The sequence below is a fragment of the Amblyraja radiata genome, chromosome 30 (assembly GCF_010909765.2).
Source record: "Amblyraja radiata isolate CabotCenter1 chromosome 30, sAmbRad1.1.pri, whole genome shotgun sequence".
NCBI lineage: Eukaryota > Metazoa > Chordata > Chondrichthyes > Rajiformes > Rajidae > Amblyraja > Amblyraja radiata.
In genome coordinates, this window is record NC_045985.1 from 17,514,282 (window position 1) to 17,533,547 (window position 19,266).

The 19,266-nt window shown below is 46.0% G+C and overlaps 2 protein-coding genes across 2 annotated transcripts; both read left to right on the forward strand.

Moving 5' to 3' along the window:
• The first annotated feature begins 475 nt into the window (after positions 1-475).
• LOC116989979 (neoverrucotoxin subunit alpha-like) lies at positions 476-11,603 on the forward strand. Its single transcript, XM_033047532.1, has 4 exons — positions 476-614; positions 7,539-7,665; positions 9,626-11,473; positions 11,590-11,603. The coding sequence occupies exons 2-4, from the start codon at positions 7,578-7,580 to the stop codon at positions 11,601-11,603; spliced, it is 1,950 nt and encodes a 649-aa protein (XP_032903423.1). The 5' UTR covers positions 476-614; positions 7,539-7,577.
• On the forward strand, positions 11,473-13,301 carry LOC116990153. The gene has a single exon (XM_033047694.1). It carries the CDS (start codon positions 11,659-11,661, stop codon positions 13,189-13,191), a length of 1,533 nt encoding a protein of 510 aa, XP_032903585.1. The 5' UTR covers positions 11,473-11,658; the 3' UTR covers positions 13,192-13,301.
• Positions 13,302-19,266: the final 5,965 nt, after the last annotated feature.

Sequence of the window (19,266 nt, forward strand, 5' to 3'; positions counted from 1 at the left end):
CCTTTCCTGTGTTGAGACCCTTCTTCTAACTCTCTCTTGAAAACATCCAGAGAATTGGCCTCCACCAAAGATACTGCGTTCTGTGGCAGAGAATTCAACAGATTCACAACTCTCTGGGAGAAAAGGTTTTTCCTCATCTCGGTGACACTCAGGATAGTGGCACTAGTCAGAGAACTGGGGGGGGGGGGGGAGGGGATGTGGGTGGAGAGAGAGGCAACACAAGGGTTATATAAAGTTGAAGAAACCTATTACAAGCCAGCTTGCTGCATCTGGTGAGCACCGCCCTTGTTTGTGGTCACCTACTACGTGAGCGACTGTTCATTGTTTCTGCACATTAAGACCGAGAGTTAAAGTGTATTTTCACGGAATTCATTCCAATCTCCGGTGTGGAGATCACTGGAGAATAAATAGCCTTTCTCTGCAGATATCGCCGCTGCCGTTGGAGTCAATTCTAGTGTTTGCTGAAAGGAGTCTTGGTACATCTCAGCTCCTAGCACCAGGGTTGTGTCGGTCCAGTGAGGTTCTGTGTCAGGGAGGAGCTCCAAGCAAGACCATTCGTCCCATCGCCAACGCTGCAATCCCTTTACAGCTGCAGACGGTCGCTTCTTCGATCGGTGAGTGATACAGGTTCGTTTCCCAGAAATGGACAAGAAACGAAACATGCGGGAATCTTCAGCTAAAAGGTCTCGACCCGAAATGTCATGTTGGCGGGTGTTGGCAAGTTGGGCCGAAGGGCCTGTTTCCACTCTGTAAAATGCTATCACTCTATGACCCGAAATATCGTCTGTCCATTTCCAGATGTTGCCTGTTTCTCCAGCACTTTGTATACTGCTCATGTATCAGGGTATGTGTACAGTGGGGGTGTGTATCATAGAAACATAGAAATTAGGTGCAGGAGTAGGCCCTTCGGCCCTTCGAGCCTGCACCGCCATTCAATATGATCATGGCTGATCATCCAACTCAGTATCCCGTACCTGCCTTCTCTCCATACCCTCTGATCCCCTTAGCCACAAGGGCCACATCTAACTCCCTCTTAAATATAGCCAATGAACTGGCCTCGACTACCCTCTGTGGCAGGGAGTTCCAGAGATTCACCACTCTCTGTGTGAAAAAAGTTCTTCTCATCTCGGTTTTAAAGGATTTCCCCCTTATCCTTAAGCTGTGACCCCTTGTCCTGGACTTCCCCAACATCGGGAGCAATCTTCCTGCATCTAGCCTGTCCAACCCCTTAAGAATTTTGTAAGTTTCTATAAGATCCCCTCTCAATCTCCTAAATTCTAGAGAGTATAAACCAAGTCTATCCAGTCTTTCTTCATAAGACAGTCCTGACATCCCAGGAATCAGTCTGGTGAACCTTCTCTGCACTCCCTCTATGGCAATAATGTCCTTCCTCAGATTTGGAGACCAAAACTGTACGCAATACTCCAGGTGTGGTCTCACCAAGACCCTGTACAACTGCAGTAGAACCTCCCTGCTCCTATACTCAAATCCTTTTGCTATGAAAGCTAACATACCATTCGCTTTCTTCACTGCCTGCTGCACCTGCATGCCCACTTTCAATGACTGGTGTACCATGACACCCAGGTCTCGCTGCATCTCCCCTTTTCCTAGTCGGCCACCATTTAGATAATAGTCTGCTTTCCCGTTTTTGCCACCAAAATGGATAACCTCACATTTATCCACATTATACTGCATCTGCCAAACATTTGCCCACTCACCCAGCCTATCCAAGTCACCTTGCAGTCTCCTAGCATCCTCCTCACAGCTAACACTGCCCCCCAGCTTAGGGCCATCCGCAAACTTGGAGATATTGCCTTCAATTCCCTCATCCAGATCATTAATATATATTGTAAATAGCTGGGGTCCCAGCACTGAGCCTTGCGGTACCCCACTAGTCACTGCCTGCCATTGTGAAAAGGACCCGTTTACTCCTACTCTTTGCTTCCTGTTTGCCAGCCAGTTCTCTATCCACATCAATACTGAACCCCCAATGCCGTGTGCTTTAAGTTTGTAAACTAATCTCTTATGTGGGACCTTGTCGAAAGCCTTCTGGAAGTCCAGATACACCACATCCACTGGTTCTCCCCTATCCACGCTACTAGTTACATCCTCGAAAAATTCTATAAGATTCGTCAGACATGATTTACCTTTTGTAAATCCATGCTGACTTTGTCCAATGATTTCACCACTTTCCAAATGTGCTGCTATCCCATCTTTAATAACTGACTCTAGCAGATTCCCCACTACCGATGTTAGACTAACTGGTCTGTAATTCCCCGTTTTCTCTCTCCCTCCCTTCTTAAAAAGTGGGGTTACGTTTGCTACCCGCCAATCCTCAGGAACTACTCCAGAATCTAAAGAGTTTTGAAAGATTATTACTAATGCATCCACTATTTCTGGAGCTACTTCCTTAAGTACTCTGGGATGCAGCCTATCTGGCCCTGGGGATTTATCGGCCTTTAATCCATTTAATTTACCCAACACCACTTCCCGGCTAACCTGGATTTCACTCAATTCCTCCAACTCCTTTGACCCGGTCCCCTGCTATTTCCGGCAGATTATTTATGTCTTCCTTAGTGAAGACGGAACCAAAGTAGTTATTCAATTGGTCCGCCATATCCTTGTTCCCCATGATCAACTCACCCGTTTCTGACTGCAAGGGACCTACATTTGTTTTAACTAATCTCTTTCTTTTCACATATCTATAAAAACTTTTGCAGTCAGTTTTTATGTTCCCTGCCAGTTTTCTTTCATAATCTATTTTTCCTTTCCTAATTAAGCCCTTTGTCCTCCATCTGTGTGTGTGTTGTTGTTTTAGTGCTAAAGGCAGGGGTTCATCCTGACCACAGCACTAACAATGGACCTTTGCCTCAGTGTACTGTAACTCCACAGGGACATATTTTTTCGTTTAGTTTAGACACACACAGAGGAAACGGGCCCTTCGGCCCGCCAACCAGTGATCACCCCATATACTAGCATTATCCTGCAAATGCTAGGGACAATTTGACATTTTTACCAAAGCCAATTAACCTACAAACCCGCACGTCTTTGGAGTGTGGGAGGAAACCGCAGCACCCGGAGAAAACCCACGCAGGGAGAACGTGTAAACTCCGTACAGACAGCACCCGTAGTTGGGATCGAACCCGAGTGTGTGGTGCTGTAAAGCAGCAACTCTACCGCTGCACCACTGTGTAGTGTCTCCATTAGACCACAATCAGGTAAAGCAAGTACTGAAGGCGTGTTGGGTTTTATAGCATGAAACAGCAGGGCTTTGAGCGGTGAGGGTACATGATATGCGTTGGCAGGAACTGCAGATGCTGGTTTACACCAAAGAACACAGGGTGCTGGAGTAACTCAGTGGGACGGACGGCATCTCTGGAGAGTGCGTAGGAAGGAACTGCAGATGCTGGTTTAGACATAAAAAGCTGGAGTAATTCAGCGGTCAGGCAGCATCTCTGCAGAGAAGGAATGGGTGATGTTTGGGGGCGAGAACCTTCTTCAGACTGATGTCAGGGGAGTGGGAGGTACATAGATAAGGAAGTGTATAATAGACCATTGTTAGTTGGGAGAAGGCAAAGCAAACTGAGAAAAAATGTAAGCCTGGTCAGTAAACTGGGAAGAAGGAGGGATGGAGAAAGAGGGAAAGGAAGAGTTACTTGAAGTTCAGGAAGTCAATGTGCATACCGCTGGGGTGTAAGCTGCCCAAGCAAAATATGAGGTGCTGTTTCATATTCAGGAGGAATATGTTTCATAAGGAATAGGTGACAGTTTTGGAACTAGACCATTCTTCAGACCTTTGCCACACTTGTGGGCCACTTGCTTTGTTTAGTCATAGAGTGAGACAGTGTGGAAACAGGCCCTACATCCCAACCTGCCCACACCAGACAACATGCCCCAGCTACACTAGTCCCACCTGCCTGCTTTTGGTCATAAGCGATTAAAGACTGCATGGATCAACTACAAAAATCCCAGTTCGGCAAAAGAATAAATCAGGGAAGGTAGTGCATCTGTGGATAACAAGGCAAATCAGGGATAGTATCAAAACAAAAGATGAAGCATATAAATTAGCCAAAAAAAGCGGCCTACCAGAGGACTGGAAGAAATTCAGAGTCCAGCAGAGGAGGACAAAGGGATTAATTAGGAAAGGGAAAATAGATTATGAAAGAAAACTGGCAGGGAACATAAAAACTGACTGCAAAAGTTTTTATAGATATGTGAAGAGAAAAAGATTAGTTAAAACAAATGTAGGTCCTTTGCAGTCAAAAACAGGTGAATTGATCATGGGGAACAAGGACATGGCAGACCAATTGAATAACTACTTTGGTTCTGTCTTCACAAAGTTGGACATAAATAATCTGCCGGAAATAGCAGGGGATCGGGGGTCAAATGAGATGGAACTGAGTGAAATCCAGGTTAGTCGGAAAGTGGTGTTAGGTAAATTGAATGGATTAAAGGCCGATAAATCCCCAGGGCCAGATAGGCTGCATCCCAGAATACGTAAGGAAGTAGCCCCAGAAATAGAGGATGCATTAGTGATAATTTTTCAAAACTCTTTAGATTCTGGACTAGTTCCTGAGGATTGGAGGGTAGCTAATGTAACCCCACTTTTTAAAAAGGGAGGGAGGGAGAAAACAGCTAGTCAGTTATTAAAGATGGAATAGCAGCACATTTGGAAAGTGGTGAAATCATTGGACAAAGTCAGCATGGATTTATGAAAGGTAAATCATGTCTGACGAATCTTATAGAATTTTTTCGAGGATGTAACTAGTAGAGTGCATAAGGGAGAACCAGTGGATGTACTATATCTGGACTTTCAGAAGGCTTTCGACAAGGTCCCACATAAGAGATTAGTATACAAACTTAAAGCACACGGTATTGGGGGTTCAGTATTGATGTGGATAGAGAACTGGCTGGCAGACAGGAAGCAAAGAGTAGGAGTAAACCTGTCCTTTTCAGAATGGCAGGCAGTGACTAGTGGGGTACCGCAAGGCTTGGTGCTGGGACCCCAGCTATTTACAATATATATTAATGATTTGGACGAGGGAATTGAATGCAGCATCTCCAAGTTTGCGGATGACACGGAGCTGGGGGGCAGTGTTAGCTGTGAGGAGGATGCTAGGAGGCTGCAAGGTGAGTGGATAGGCTGGGTGAGTGGGCAAATGCATGGCAGATGCAGTATAATGTGGATAAATGTGAGTTTATCCACTTCGGTGGCAGAAACAGGAAAGTAGACTATTATCTGAATGGTGGCCGATTAGGAAAAGGGGAGATGCAACGAGACCTGGGTGTCATGGTACACCAGTCATTGAAAGTAGGCATGCAGGTGCAGCAGGCAGTGAAGAAAGCGAATGGTATGTTAGCATTCATAGCAAAAGGATTTGAGTATAGGAGCAGGGAGGTTCTACTTCAGTTGTACAGGGTCTTGGTGAGACCACACCTGGAGTATTGCATACAGTTTTGGTCTCCTAATCTGAGGGAAGACATTCTTGCCATGGAGGGAGTACAGAGAAGGTTCACCAGACTGATTCCTGGGATGTCAGGACTTTCATATGAAGAAAGACTGGATAAACTTGGCTTGTACTCGCTAGAATTTAGAAAATTGATGGGGTATCTTATAGAAACTTACAAAATTCTTAAGGGGTTGGACAGGCTAGATGCAGGAAGATTGTCCCCGATGTTGGGGAAGTCCAGAACAAGGGGTCACAGTTTAAGGATAAGGGGGAAGTCTTTTTGGACCGAGATGAGAAAAACATTTTTCACACAGAGTAGTGAATCTCTGGAATCCTCTGCCACAGAAGGTAGTTGAGGCCAGTTCATTGGCTATATTTAAGAGGGAGTTAGATGTGGCCCTTGTGGCTAGGGGGATCAGGGGGTATGGAGAGAAGGCAGGTGTGGGATACTGAGTTGGATGATCAGCCATGATCATATTGAATGGCTGTGCAGGCTCGAATTGCCTACTCCTGCACCTAATTTCTATGCTTCTATGATAGGTGCACCATTCTCCAGACTTCTCCCCATAACTCCTGACACCTGTATTAACCAAGAATCTATCTATCTCTGCCTTAAAAATATCCATTGACTTGGCCTCCACGGCCTTCTACGGCAAAGAACTCCACAGATTCACAACCCTCTGACTAAAGAAATTCCTTGTCCTGAAGGGAAACTGGAAGAGAGGTGGGGATGAGTCAAAGACTGGCAAGTGATAGGTGGATACGGGTGAGAGGGCTTCTCATCTCCTTCCTAAAGGAATGTCCTTTAATCCTGAGGCTATGACCTCTAGTCCTAGACTCTCACACTAGTGGAAACATCCTCTCCAAATCCACTCTTACCAAGCCATTCATTATTCTGTACGTTTCAATGAGGTCCCCCCTCATTCTTCTAAACTCAAGACGTCAAGAATGGTGCATATCTCTCCAAACCCGTCCTATCCATGTACCTGTTTGTTAAGAAACAGTTGGGATCTCTGCCTCAACTACCTCTTCTAGCCACTTGTTCTATGCACCCACCACCCTCTGCGTGAAAAGGATACCCCTCAGATTCCAAGGACCTCTTTTGGGAAGGAGATCAGGTGGTATTTCGTTCATCAGAGGGTGGTGAATCGGTGGAATTCTTTGCCACAGAAGGCTCTGGAGGCAAAGTCAGTGGATATATTTAAGGTAGAGAAAGATTCTTGATTACTACAAAGGTATCAAAAGTTATAGGAAGGCAGGAGAATGGGGTTATTAGGGAGACATGAATGAATGGCGGAATATACTTGATGGGCCAAATGGCCTAATTCTACTCCTATCACTTATGATCTTCACCTTGTTTCCCTTCACTTGTTTGAGGGGAATCTACACCGAACCCTGCCCCCCAATGTCCAGCAGTGGAAGGACCCTAGACAGTGGTCCTCCCCCATGGAGCCTTGGCGTTGGCTGCACCAAGCTTCAGTGCATCCCTCAGCATGTACTCCTGCAGTGTGGAGCGGGCCAGTCGGCAACATTCCCCATCGGATGTCTGTCTGAAATTTCTTTCCTGAAAGGAAAGAATTTTCAAGGCGGGAATGTGGGACCAGATGGATTGTTCTTACCCAGAGCTAGTAGGGACTCAATGGGCAGAATGGCCTTCATCCACATGAAAATCATACTGTGATTCTCAGTGCAATAGTTAACATCTCTCTACATAAACACTGGCGCAGCGGTAGAGTTGCTGCCTCACAGCGCCAGAGACCCGGGTTAGATCCTGACCACGGGTGCTGTCTGTACGGAGTTTGTACGTTCTCCCTGTAACATGCGTGGGTTTTCTCCGAGATCTTCAGTTTCCTCCCACACTCCAAAGATGTACAGGTTTATAGGTGAATTGTCTTGGTATAAATGTAAATTGTCCCGAGCGTGTGTAGGATAGTGTTAGTTTTTGGGGATCGTGGTCGGCACGGACTCGGTGGGCTGAAGGGCCTGTTTCCGCACTGTATCTCTAAACTAAACCTTTTTGGTCACATCTTCAAAAAGCCGTACGTCGAGTGGATTCATCTTCATATTTTATTCCTCGTTCTGTTTCAGATCACTGGATTTTGTTTACTGTCCACTTCCGGTTCAGTGATGAGTGAGTTCTTGCAACTGGCCACTCTGGGCCGGCCTTTCCAGTTGGGAATGCTGTACGACTGCCGATCAGATGCTCTGATCCCAGGTACTGGAATGTCTTAACACAAATCATGAAGTCACATGAGCCCAGAGTAGGTGAAACGAAAGACATGATAAGGGAATAACATATAGTGCAAGGTAAAGCCAGCAAAGTCCGATCAAGGGTAGTCCATGGGTCACCAACGAGGTAGATAGTGGTTCAGGACTACTCTCTGGTTGTGGTAGGATTCACATCTACCTTCCACTCAATGAATTTCAACATGAGGGATTTTGTCAAATGCCCTCTGGTATGGGTTGGTATGGGGGGGTGATCTTATACAGGTGTGTAAAATCATGAGAGGACTAGATTGGGTAGATGCACAGAGTCACTTGCCCAGAGTAGGGGAATCAAGGACAAGAGGACATGGGTTTAAGGTGAAAAGATTTAATAGGAATCTGAGGAGTAACTTTTTCACACAATGGGTGGTGGATGTATGGAACAAGCTGCCAGAGGAGGTAGTTGAGGCTGGGATCATCCCAATGGTTAAGAAACAGTTAAATGGGTACATGGATAGGACAGGTTTAGAAGGGTATGGCAGGCAGGTGGGATCAGTGTAGCTGGGACATGTTTGTCAGTGTGGGCAAGTCAGGCCTCTTAAAGGGCCTGTCCCACTTACGTGACCTTTACAGGCACCCGTGATAGGTCGCAGAAATTTTCAACATGTTGAGAATTCAGCGGCGACCAGAAAGACACTACGACTCTCTGGAGACCTCTCACGACCATACAGGCGACCCCTGGCGACATGTCACGGGTGACCTCTCACGACCATACAGGCGACCCCTGGCGACATGTCACGGGTGACCTCTCATGACCATAGGAGACATCTCATGACAATACTGTATGGTCGTGGGAGGTCTCCAAAGAGTCATAGCATCTTTCTGGTCGCTACTGAATTTTTAACAAGTTGAAATTTTCGGCGACCTATCACGGGTGCCGGCAGTCGCCTGTAAAGGTCACTTAAGTGGTACAGGCCCTTTACATGCTGTATCACTCTATGATATAGTGGTGGTCAATGCAGGGCCATAAGTTCAGGTCACCAATCTCACAATGGTGACCACAACTTTGTCAGTTATAGTCCAGTTTATACAGTGGATTGAATATTGAGCGGCACGGTGGCACAGAGATAGAGTTGCTGCCTTACAGCACCAGAGACCCAGGTTCGATCTTGACTACGGATGCTGTCTGTACGGAGTTTGTACTTTCTTCCCGTGACCTGCATGAATTTTCTCCGGGATCTCCGGTTTACCTCCCACACTCCAAGGACGTACAGTTTTGTAGGTTATTTGGCTTAGTAAAATTATAAATTGTTCCTAGTGTGTGCAGGATAGTGTTAGTATGCGGGGATCGCTGGTTGTCATGGGCCCGGTGGGCCGAAGGGCCTGTTTCACGCCATATCTCCAAACTAAACATGGATATTTGAAGAATATTTGAAGATGATCCAAATCACCGAATTGCCAGAATTGCCTCCTGACCCGCTGTAGCACTCAATGTGTTTTTTGTTTAGTTTAGAGATACAGCACAGAAACAGGCCCTTTGGCCCACCGAGTCAGCACCGACCAACGATCCCCGCACATTAACACTATCCAACCCACACTTGGGACAATGTTACATTTATACCAAGCCAATCAATCTACAAACCTGTACGCCTTTGGTGTGCGGGAGGAAACCGAAGATCTCAGTGAAAACACACGGGTTCACGGGGAGAACGTACAAACTCTGCACAGACAGCACCCGTAGTCAGGATCGAACCCAGGTCTCTGGCGGTGTAAGCGCTGTAAGGCAACAACGCTACCGCTGTGCCACCATATTGCACCTATTGCTCATGTGATCAGTCCAGTGAGTGTAGAGTGTTTTACTTTCAGCCCAAGACACATCCTGTACAGAGATTGAATCTACTGAAGGAATATTATTCACTTTGAGTAATTTTAACAATATTAACAGTTTTGATCGCTGATTTATCCTGTAGGCATCACCCTGTGGGACTTGCAGACACTGCAGAGCAACCTTGATCGTCGTGACCAGCCCAGCACTGAGTTTCACATCATTGCGTCAGACTCCATGGAGAAGAAAGCCAATGCCCTCGATGTGTCAGCGTCACTGAAAGCGAGTTTCCTGGGTGGGTTAGTAGAGGTGAAAGGGTCGGCAAAATATCTCAGAGACACGAAGGAATCAGAGCAACAAGCACGAGTTACCCTTCAGTACAAAGTAACAACCAGGTTTGAACAACTGACGATGAGTCACTTAGGGAGACAGAATATTACCTACCCGAGTGTGTTTGATGAGGGCTCAGCCACCCATGTTATTACGGCAGTGCTGTATGGGGCCCAGGCCTTCTTTGTGTTTGATCGAATGGCTTCTTCAGCAGAGAACATACAGAATATTCAGGGCAACATGGAGGCGATGATTAAACTTCTTCCTCAGAATGCGATCAAGGGAGAGGCCTCCCTAGAAATGACAGAAGAACAAAAGTCTCATGCCGAGAAATTTAGCTGCACCTTTTATGGGGATTTCTCACTGAAGAACAATCCCACCACCTTCAAAGACGCCATCAATATCTACGCAACACTTCCAAAACTCCTGGGTCCAGATGGAGAGCATTCAGTGCCCATCAGAGTCTGGCTCTATCCTCTCAATAAACTCGACACCAAAGCTGCCCAGATGGTGAGGGAGATCAGCGTGCGACTGGTCAATCGCTGCCAGTGTGTCCTAGAACAGCTCAATGAGGCCATGATGAGGTGCAATGACCTGATGAAAGACAGTGTCGCAGTTCAGTTTCCCGAGATCGGGGACAGGATACTTCAATTCCGAGAGATGTGTCCGGAGTACAAACTGGTTTTCCAAGGGACCTTAGCCAGAGTTTTGCCGTCCATTCGGGGCGGTGGGAAGGAGGAAGGGTTGCTGACGGACATACTGAAGAACAGGGAGCAGTCACCATTTAAACACCAAGCACTGACCACATGGCTGGATGACAAGGAATGCGAGATGATGGCTGTGGGACGTTGCCTCAGGATAATGAAAGACATACCTGTTATGAAATCAAGGAGAGAGTTGCATAAAGTGTTGATGGGTCCAGCAACAGACTACGTGGTCTGCTTCACATTCACAACACTGCATCAGGAGGATCTTTACCTGTCAGAGGCAAACAACTACCTCCAATCTCCCACAGCTCAGAAAATGGAGACACAACCTCCTATTGATGGAGCCTGTACAAAACGACAAAGTGACTCCTGGTTTAACTTGCCATCTGTGTCCCAGCAGATGAGGGAGCTATCAGAATCATTCCTGGAATTTGCCACCGCCAATATAGCAGATGGGAAAATAAAATTTGCTGTTGGATCTGTGAGGGATGACAGCAACATAGGAGCCTCAATTTACCTGTATGATGGAGGATGTCTGGAGAACCAGTGCTTTGTTCCTCCGTCACAGCCCGAGATACCTACATCTAGTAGAACAACAGATGACAGTGTGACTCTGCAGTTACAGCCTCCAACATTTGGTGCCAGTGAGATTGTGGGCTACAAGGTAGAGTACCGAGGTAGTCAGCAGGAGGAATGGATAATTCTGGATACACCTGATCAATGCCACTCCTTCACAATACCTGGGTTAGAGCCACACCAGGAGTATCACTTCCGATACAGAGCAGTGACCAAGGTAGGGGTCAGCAAGGTTAGTGAGAGCTACAGGGGCATCACCCGGCCAGCAAGTCCACCTGGTAAACCAGTCTTCCAGGATTGTTCATCCAGCCCAACACTGCACTCCACAACCATCTATCGAGTCCCCGTGTCTGCTGACTGTGGTGAAACAGGTGAAGCAAGTGAGGAGGTTTCAATAAAAATAGGAAACACACCAATCACAATAGCCCGGAAACAATGCAGTGACACACAATTAATATCCCAAGGAAACCCTTCCATTTACAAGCTCAAACTACAGGAGCAGGTAGCTGATAAATTCAAACAGCTTGTGAAATGCTCCTTCGGAAAACCCACCTCAAAATACACAATGAAGACAATTATGGTTCTGGGAGCAACTGGCTCAGGAAAGACAACCCTCATCAATGGGATGATCAACTACATCTTGGGCGTGGAATGGGGAGACAACTTCAGATACAAGTTAATAGCGGAAGAGACAGGAAAATCCCAGGCTGAGAGTCAGACATCCTCCATCACTGCCTACCAGCTCCACCATCAGGTAGGATTTAACATCGATTACTCTCTGACGATCATTGACACACCAGGATTCGGTGACACCAGGGGCATCAGCCGGGATCAACAGATCACTGAGCAAATCCGTGAATTCTTCACTTCCCCGCAGGGTGTTGATCAGATTGACGCCATGTGTTTTGTTGCTCAAGCCTCCCTGGCTCGCCTGACTCATGCACAGAAATATGTCTTTGATTCGATTCTTGCTATTTTTGGCAAAGATATTGCAGAAAACATTCAGATCCTGGTGACGTTCGCAGACGGACAGCCTCCCCCCATCCTGGGTGCCCTGAAATTAGCTGAGGTGCCGTGTCCCAAAGACAAGTGTACGGGTCTGCCAGTACACTTCAAGTTTAACAATTCAGCCATTTTTGCCCAGCGTCCAATCTCAGGGGGAGAGAACGATGATAACTTTGATGCAATGTTTTGGAAGATGGGAGCAAACAGTATGAAGAAATTCTTCACAGCTCTGACCACAATGGAAACCAAAAGTTTGAGTTTAACCAGAGAGGTTCTGAAGGAACGTAAGCAGCTGGAAATTGCAGTGGTGGGATTGCAGACGCAGATCCGAGTTGGTCTCACCAAACTGGAAGAACTCAGGAAAACGCAACAAGCTCTGAACCAACACCAAACCGAGCTGGATGCAAATAAAAATTTTGACTATGAGATTGAAGTTACACATCCAGTAAAGGAGGATATTAGTGGGACTGGTAATTATATAACCAACTGTCAGAAATGTTTCTTTACCTGCCACTTTCCCTGCATCATTCCTAATGATAATGATAAACGTAAATGTAATGCAATGGACCGACAAGGGAACTGTAGGATCTGTCCACAAAAGTGCATCTGGAATGTTCACTTCAACCAAAAGTACAAGTTTGATTATGTAACAAAAAAGGAGAAGAGGACATACAGTGAGCTGAAAGAAAAGTACGAGAAGGCCTATGGTGCGAAGATGACCCAGCAGAATGTAATGGAATCACTTAAGCAGGAGTTTGCTGACGTGGAGTGCGCAGTTCTGGCGCTGATTGATCAATTATCTGGCAGCATTAGACGACTTGAAGAAATAGCTTTGAGGCCAAACCCATTATCCACCCCAGCTTACATTGACCTCATGATTCAGTCTGAGAAAGAAGAGGCGAAGCCCGGGTTCATGGAGCGAATTCAGACACTGGGGAAAGTAAAGGAACAGGCAGAGTTAATACAGAAGGTAGCAAATAATGAGAATCTGTTACCAGGGGGGTTGAAGGAAGGCCCAATGGTTGGGAAAAGTGCTGGAAAAAACACTGGAATATTTTCTATTGTGAAAAATTTGTTCACATTCAAACAGTAGATGATAACAATTCCAACTGTTCCCAATAGAGGGTGCAAATGTTTCACTCAACCCTGAAACAATCCATTCTTCTAATTCCCCCTCCTTCTGCTTCACCTTCGCACAGCCTTTCACACCACACCTTACTTCTTCAATGCTGCCCCACCATCACCAGCTAGCTGCCACTCCCTTCACCCTGCTACTTGGCCAAGTACCACATCAGTACCTCATGAGAGCCTGAAGAACCTATCCACAACTCTTCCTGTTCCATGTCCATGTTCTCGTGCGGAGAGCTCACCTAAATCCCGGCGCCCAATTCTTCACTAGATGGGCTGCCCCCTGCACTAGATCATAACCTTCTTCCCCAAACCCCACTCTGTCCGTGAGGTCAGACGGCACATTTCCCACGAGCTTCGGAGGAGGGGAAGCTTTCTGTCAGCTCTGTGTCTCTCCCTGGTCATCGCCAGAGTCCGAGTCACGGGCTGATGGGGGGTAAAGTAGTCATAGACAATGTCATGGAAACTGTTCTACCCCCCCCAGCCTCAGGACAAGATACAGAGTGCGCGTCAAACTCAGCAGGACTCGACCTCTATCGCCACTGAGACAGCGACACACACACAGGAACTCCTCCAGCTCACAGGCATGTTGAGAAGTGGGGCTCATCAAGAGCCTGAGAAGGACCAAATGAAATGGAGCATCACATCAGAGAACAACGTCCTTCACTCTCCGTGTGCTCACCACTCAGGGATCAGTACCTTCCATGTCCTGGACCCCATCACCCGATGGATGATGGACCTTCTCCATGAAGAAGGAGCCTCAGGCCAAAGCCAACCAAATACCCCCACCTGCACACAAAACCATCTGCAAGAGGGCCCACAGGGCACCAGACATCTGGGAACTAGAGCTGGGAGATAGCTGCTCAGTATCGCTGTAATTGGAATGAGATTCAGATTACAAGGCGGTGTTTACTGCGAGATGTGGAACTGGTTTAAGGCAAATATTAGTTGGGCGAGCTAGACTGCCTTCCATAGACACGATGGACTGAATGGCCTTCTGCCGTGCTGTGACTATCCCAGATTGCACCAGACCCGTTCTCCAGCTTGACCTTCACCTTGATGTGAGCTTCCGGTTCCATGTTTATTATATTACCGATGTCTTGTTCTACCTTCGAGACCGGGGATAAAAGCATCGGTGAAATTCAGGTATAGTGTAACGAGGGAGGATGGGGAAGGACATCTGAGCCCCCTTGTGAACAGGCTCAGAGTCCCTCTTGAACTCAGGGACAGGGTACGAGCTTACTTTCCCCGCTGCCTAATGCACATCCTGTTCATCGATTCGCCAGCAACTGAGGCAGAGTTTCTGTGTCCCAGCTGGTAATGGGACTGAGTCACCACATTGACTCCTTCCTGCCCTGCTGTGGCACATGCCTAGCCTGCAAGTCCTGCATATCGGAATGGAGTTCCTCCTAGTCCCGATGGCACTTCATACATTTTGCAAGTCCCGGCCTTGTTTGTCCTCCCAAATCATATCTCATATCGGCAGTGACTCCCACCTGCCATCCCTCTGTCCATTTCACAGAAATGAACAATATATCAAGTAGTCTCAGAATAGACTGCTCATGACTGACATCAATTTACATGTCATCTTCAAACTTACTAATCAGACTTCTGTGTTGAGATAAAAAATCATTCTTCTTTTCAACTGTCAGGCCCAATCACCAGCCTCTCTGACACAACATTTGTCATGGTTGTCGGATCATAAATCCTCCACATCACGCTCTGAATCCTATTAACAAGCCCATTATGGATCCAATTTCTTCTAGATCCCAAAAGCTCGACCCTCCGTGACAAGTTTCCCTTATATGCCCTGTCAAAGACCACATTACCCTCAATGCCCTCGTCAATACATTCTATTGCCTCTTCAAACAAATAATCAGATTGATCAAGTAGGATCTCTTCTTAACAAAGTTCTTCTGTCTGTGCAAGTGCACATCAACCCTGTTCCACAGCTTTTCTTCTCCTCTATGACTGATAGTAGATTTGGAGCTGTAATTACCTGGTTTATTCCCACTGCCCTCCTTGAATAAAGAGACCACATTTCCGCTCTTCAGCCTTCATGTACTTTACTCAGAGACAACAGCAGGAATCCTTGCAAGGCTCAAAGCAATCACATCCCCTTCCTCTCATAGCAGCCTTGGGTATATCCATCTTAAATCCTTCCAAGTTATCTAATATTTCCTTCTTAATGATAACATGTTTTAAGGTTCACCGACTGCAATGTCGTTCCCTTCCGTGAATACAGAGGAGAATTATTCATTTCAGATTTCATCCACATCCTATGGTTCCAATGGGTCCTATGCATTTGCTGGATACATTTAAAATGCTTTGGTCTTATTCTTAATCATGTCTGCAGTGATACGTTGTGCCCTCATTTGCTTAATAAGCATTTTTTACTTGTTACGTCCGATACTTATTTTTTATTCCATATTCTCCTTTTTCTTCATTCCTTGACAACTTTTATCTTCCAAAAGCAATAGGAAAAATGTCTTTTCCAAAATCAATAGGATAATTTTTTTAAAGAACAAAGTGCCGGGGTAATCCAGCTGTTCAAGTAGCATCTCCGGAAGACATGTCCCACTGAGATGCTGTTTGACCTGCTGAGTTACTCCAGCAGTTATTGTTCGACTCATTATCCTTTCAAAAGTTATGTGCAATTTTTCAATGGACCATTGATCTAACGTTGATGCTACTGCATATTCAAGAATGTATACCTGGTAGACATTGCATTGTAATGAATATATGGCTTAATGCTAATAATGCTATTTTTTTAATTAACAATTATAGATACGCTGGGTTTGATTAATGAACCTTGTATGCAAACTTTGATGATTCGTTGGGAAGTTAGGTTCTTGTTCTGGGACAAATGAGTAGGCTCATCAGAAGCTACAAATCAACACACCCTATTGAGTATTGATTCGGATATCTGACAACTGGGAGACAGAACAAAGTAAGTGTATCCATCAGGAATACCACTAAGGGAAAGATGATGAGGAAATGGAGACAGAAAGAGTGACAGCAGAAGGAGAAAAAGTTGATGGTGAAATGAAGAAGGGTAAGCGACTCTACAGCAGAGGATATTAGACAGGAATAGAGGGAAAGGAGTCAGAGAGAAAGAGACGTCAGAACCACATGTGTCAGGGAATGGGAGAAACATCAGGGAGAGAGGGAAGTGTTGGTGAGGAGGAAAGACGATGGAGAGAGACAACGAGAGGATGAGAGGTGACAGGAAGGAGGCAGAGCCACCAGGGAGAGAGGAAAGCGCTGGTGATGAAAAGAAGTGAGCAGAGTAAAAAAAAGAGAGAAAGGTAATGGAGAGGAGCAGAGAAAGTGGTAGAGAGATCACGGGGGGGGGGGTAGAGGTGATTGAGAGAGACAGGGATGTGGTGACGCAAACAGAGGAGGAGAGAGGCAACATGAAGTGGGGCAATGGGAGGGGCAACAGAGAGTGGGGCAATGGGAGAGGTGACAGAGAATGGGACAATGGGAGAGATGGCACAGTGGGGCAATGGGAGAGGTGACAGAGTGGGGCAATGGGAGAGGTGACAGAGTGGGGCAATGGGAGAGGTGACACAGTGGGGCAATGGGAGAGGTGACAGAGTGGGGCAATGGGAGAGGTGACAGAGTGGGGCAATGGGAGAGGTGACACAGTGGGGCAATGGGAGAGGTGACACAGTGGGGCAATGGGAGAGGTGACACAGTGGGGCAATGGGAGAGGTGACACAATGGGGCAATGGGAGAGGTGACACAGTGGGGCAATGGGAGAGGTGCCCGAAGGAGTCAAAAGAGGGAAACAGAAGATGAAATGCAGACCCGAACTACACATTTCTTCCAGAACCAAGTAATCTCTTCCCCTGCTTTACTTTGTAGTTGTGCAGTAATCAAATAATAAATGATTCATAAAATGAAATAAAATGCTTGACGCCCTCAATACCAGTGTCTGGTTGTTGATTCCTCTCCACCAGCAAAATAAATCATGTGATTTCTCTGAAATAATACATTAAATGAAAATTATGGTGAAAATAGTTGTAAATTGAGCAGTCAGTGATAACAATCTCCAGAAGAAACAGAGTTGTGAAATAGGTGGTTGAAAACAGGGATAATATGATTCAAAGAAGGGCAAAGGGTCAATGGGGGAACAGGACGGTATATAGAAACATAGAAACCTAGAAAATAAGTGCAGGAGTAGGCCATGTCCTTGTTCCCCATGATTAATTCACCTGTTTCTGACTGCAAGGGACCTACATTTGTTTTAACTAATACGACAGATAAAGAAGCTGGTGGAGAGATGCAGAGGGTCGTTGGAGAATACTCGTCCCTCAGGTACCCGGTTCTTACTCATGTTTGGATAAGGGCGAGGGCAACATTATGTGCACACTGTCCATGACACATGCGACCATTCAAGTACAGGGCGAAAAGAGTAATGCAGTAGCCACAGAGGGTGGCATGATCGAGGGAACAGATGCTGCTCTCTGTAGCAGAGACAGGGAGCTCCTGCACCGTGCTACAATTAAGGATATCTCTGTAGAAAAAAAGAAACAACAGATGCCGGAATCATGAGCAAAACACAATGTGATGTAGTAACTCAGCGGATCAGGCAACATCCAAAGAAGGATGGTGACCCGAAACGTAGTCTATCCATGTCCTCCAGACCAGCTGCCTGACCTGCTGAGTTATTCCAGCACTTTGTGTTTTATTTAAGGTCATCTCTTCTGGGCTGGAGAAGAACTTGGAATAGGAAGGAAATGTATCCACTCATTATCAGGGGCCACGGAGCGTTTTTGAAAGGGGGGGGGGGGGGGCTGAGCATCACTGATCATTGGCCTTGGGGGTACCCGACGAGGGAATGGAGCGTCCCCTTCCCACAGTGGGGACTTTTTGAAATTTGATGTATTAAAATGTATGGTTTCAATGTTTTTTGTTTGAAGTATTTTTAAGATAATGTAGGGCCTACATGAGAGATAGGAGCAGGTGATTATTATTATTGTTATTGCTTGACCTCCAAAAACCGGGCGATAATAATACAGGCCATCCCTCACCTCAAAATGGACCCCCACATCCCCCCCATCCCCCTAGCCTCCCCCATCCCCCCTTCCGATCTATGCCAGTGCCTTCCACTGAACAGACAATTTGACAAAAAACTTTTACATGTGTTATAATTTCAAGTGCTTTTTTATTTGTTTGTATTTGGAAAAAGGGACAAGAAATAATCATAACATTTCTTCATTTTGCAAAGTCATGCAAATTATGTTTTGCTCCGGGAAAAAATCAGAGTATTTTGAAAGTATGTGTTCTCCTTTTGATGTATATTTCATTTTGATTTGAATTTGGAATCATCAAACCATTATATTAATAAAGGGGGTATATGTTTGTGGAAACGTTACTTTATTAAAAGTACAACTTTCGATCTGAGTCTCTTGCCCAGAGTAGCTGAATCGAGGACCAGAAGACAGATTTAAGGTGAAGGGGAAAAGATTTCATAGGAATCTGAGGGGTAACTTTTTCCACACAAAGGGTGGTGAGTGTATGGAACAAGCTGCCAAAGGAGATAGTTGAGGCAGGGACAATCCCAACATTTTAGAAACAGTTAGACTGAAACATGGATAGGACAGGTCTGGAGGGATATGAACCAAAAGCAGATATCGTAGCTGGGACATGTTGGTGGGTGTGGGCAAGTACCACCGAAGGGCCTGTTTTCACACTTTATCACTCTATGACTATATTATATCTCCACCATGCATGAGTTTTATTGCCATATACTCAAGCAAAGAAACATAGAAAATAGGTGCAGGAATAGGCCATTAGACCCTTCGCGTCAGCACTGCCATTCAATATGATCATGGTTGTTCATATAAAATTAGTGCCCCTTGCCTGCTTTTCCCCATATCCCTTGATTTTGCAAGCCCCAAGAGCTAAATGTAACTCTCTCTTGAAAACATCCAGTGAATTGGCCTCCACTGCCTTCCGTGACAGAGAATTTCACAGATTCACAACTCTCTGGGTGAAGAAAGTTTGTCCTCATCTCAGTCCTAAATGGCCG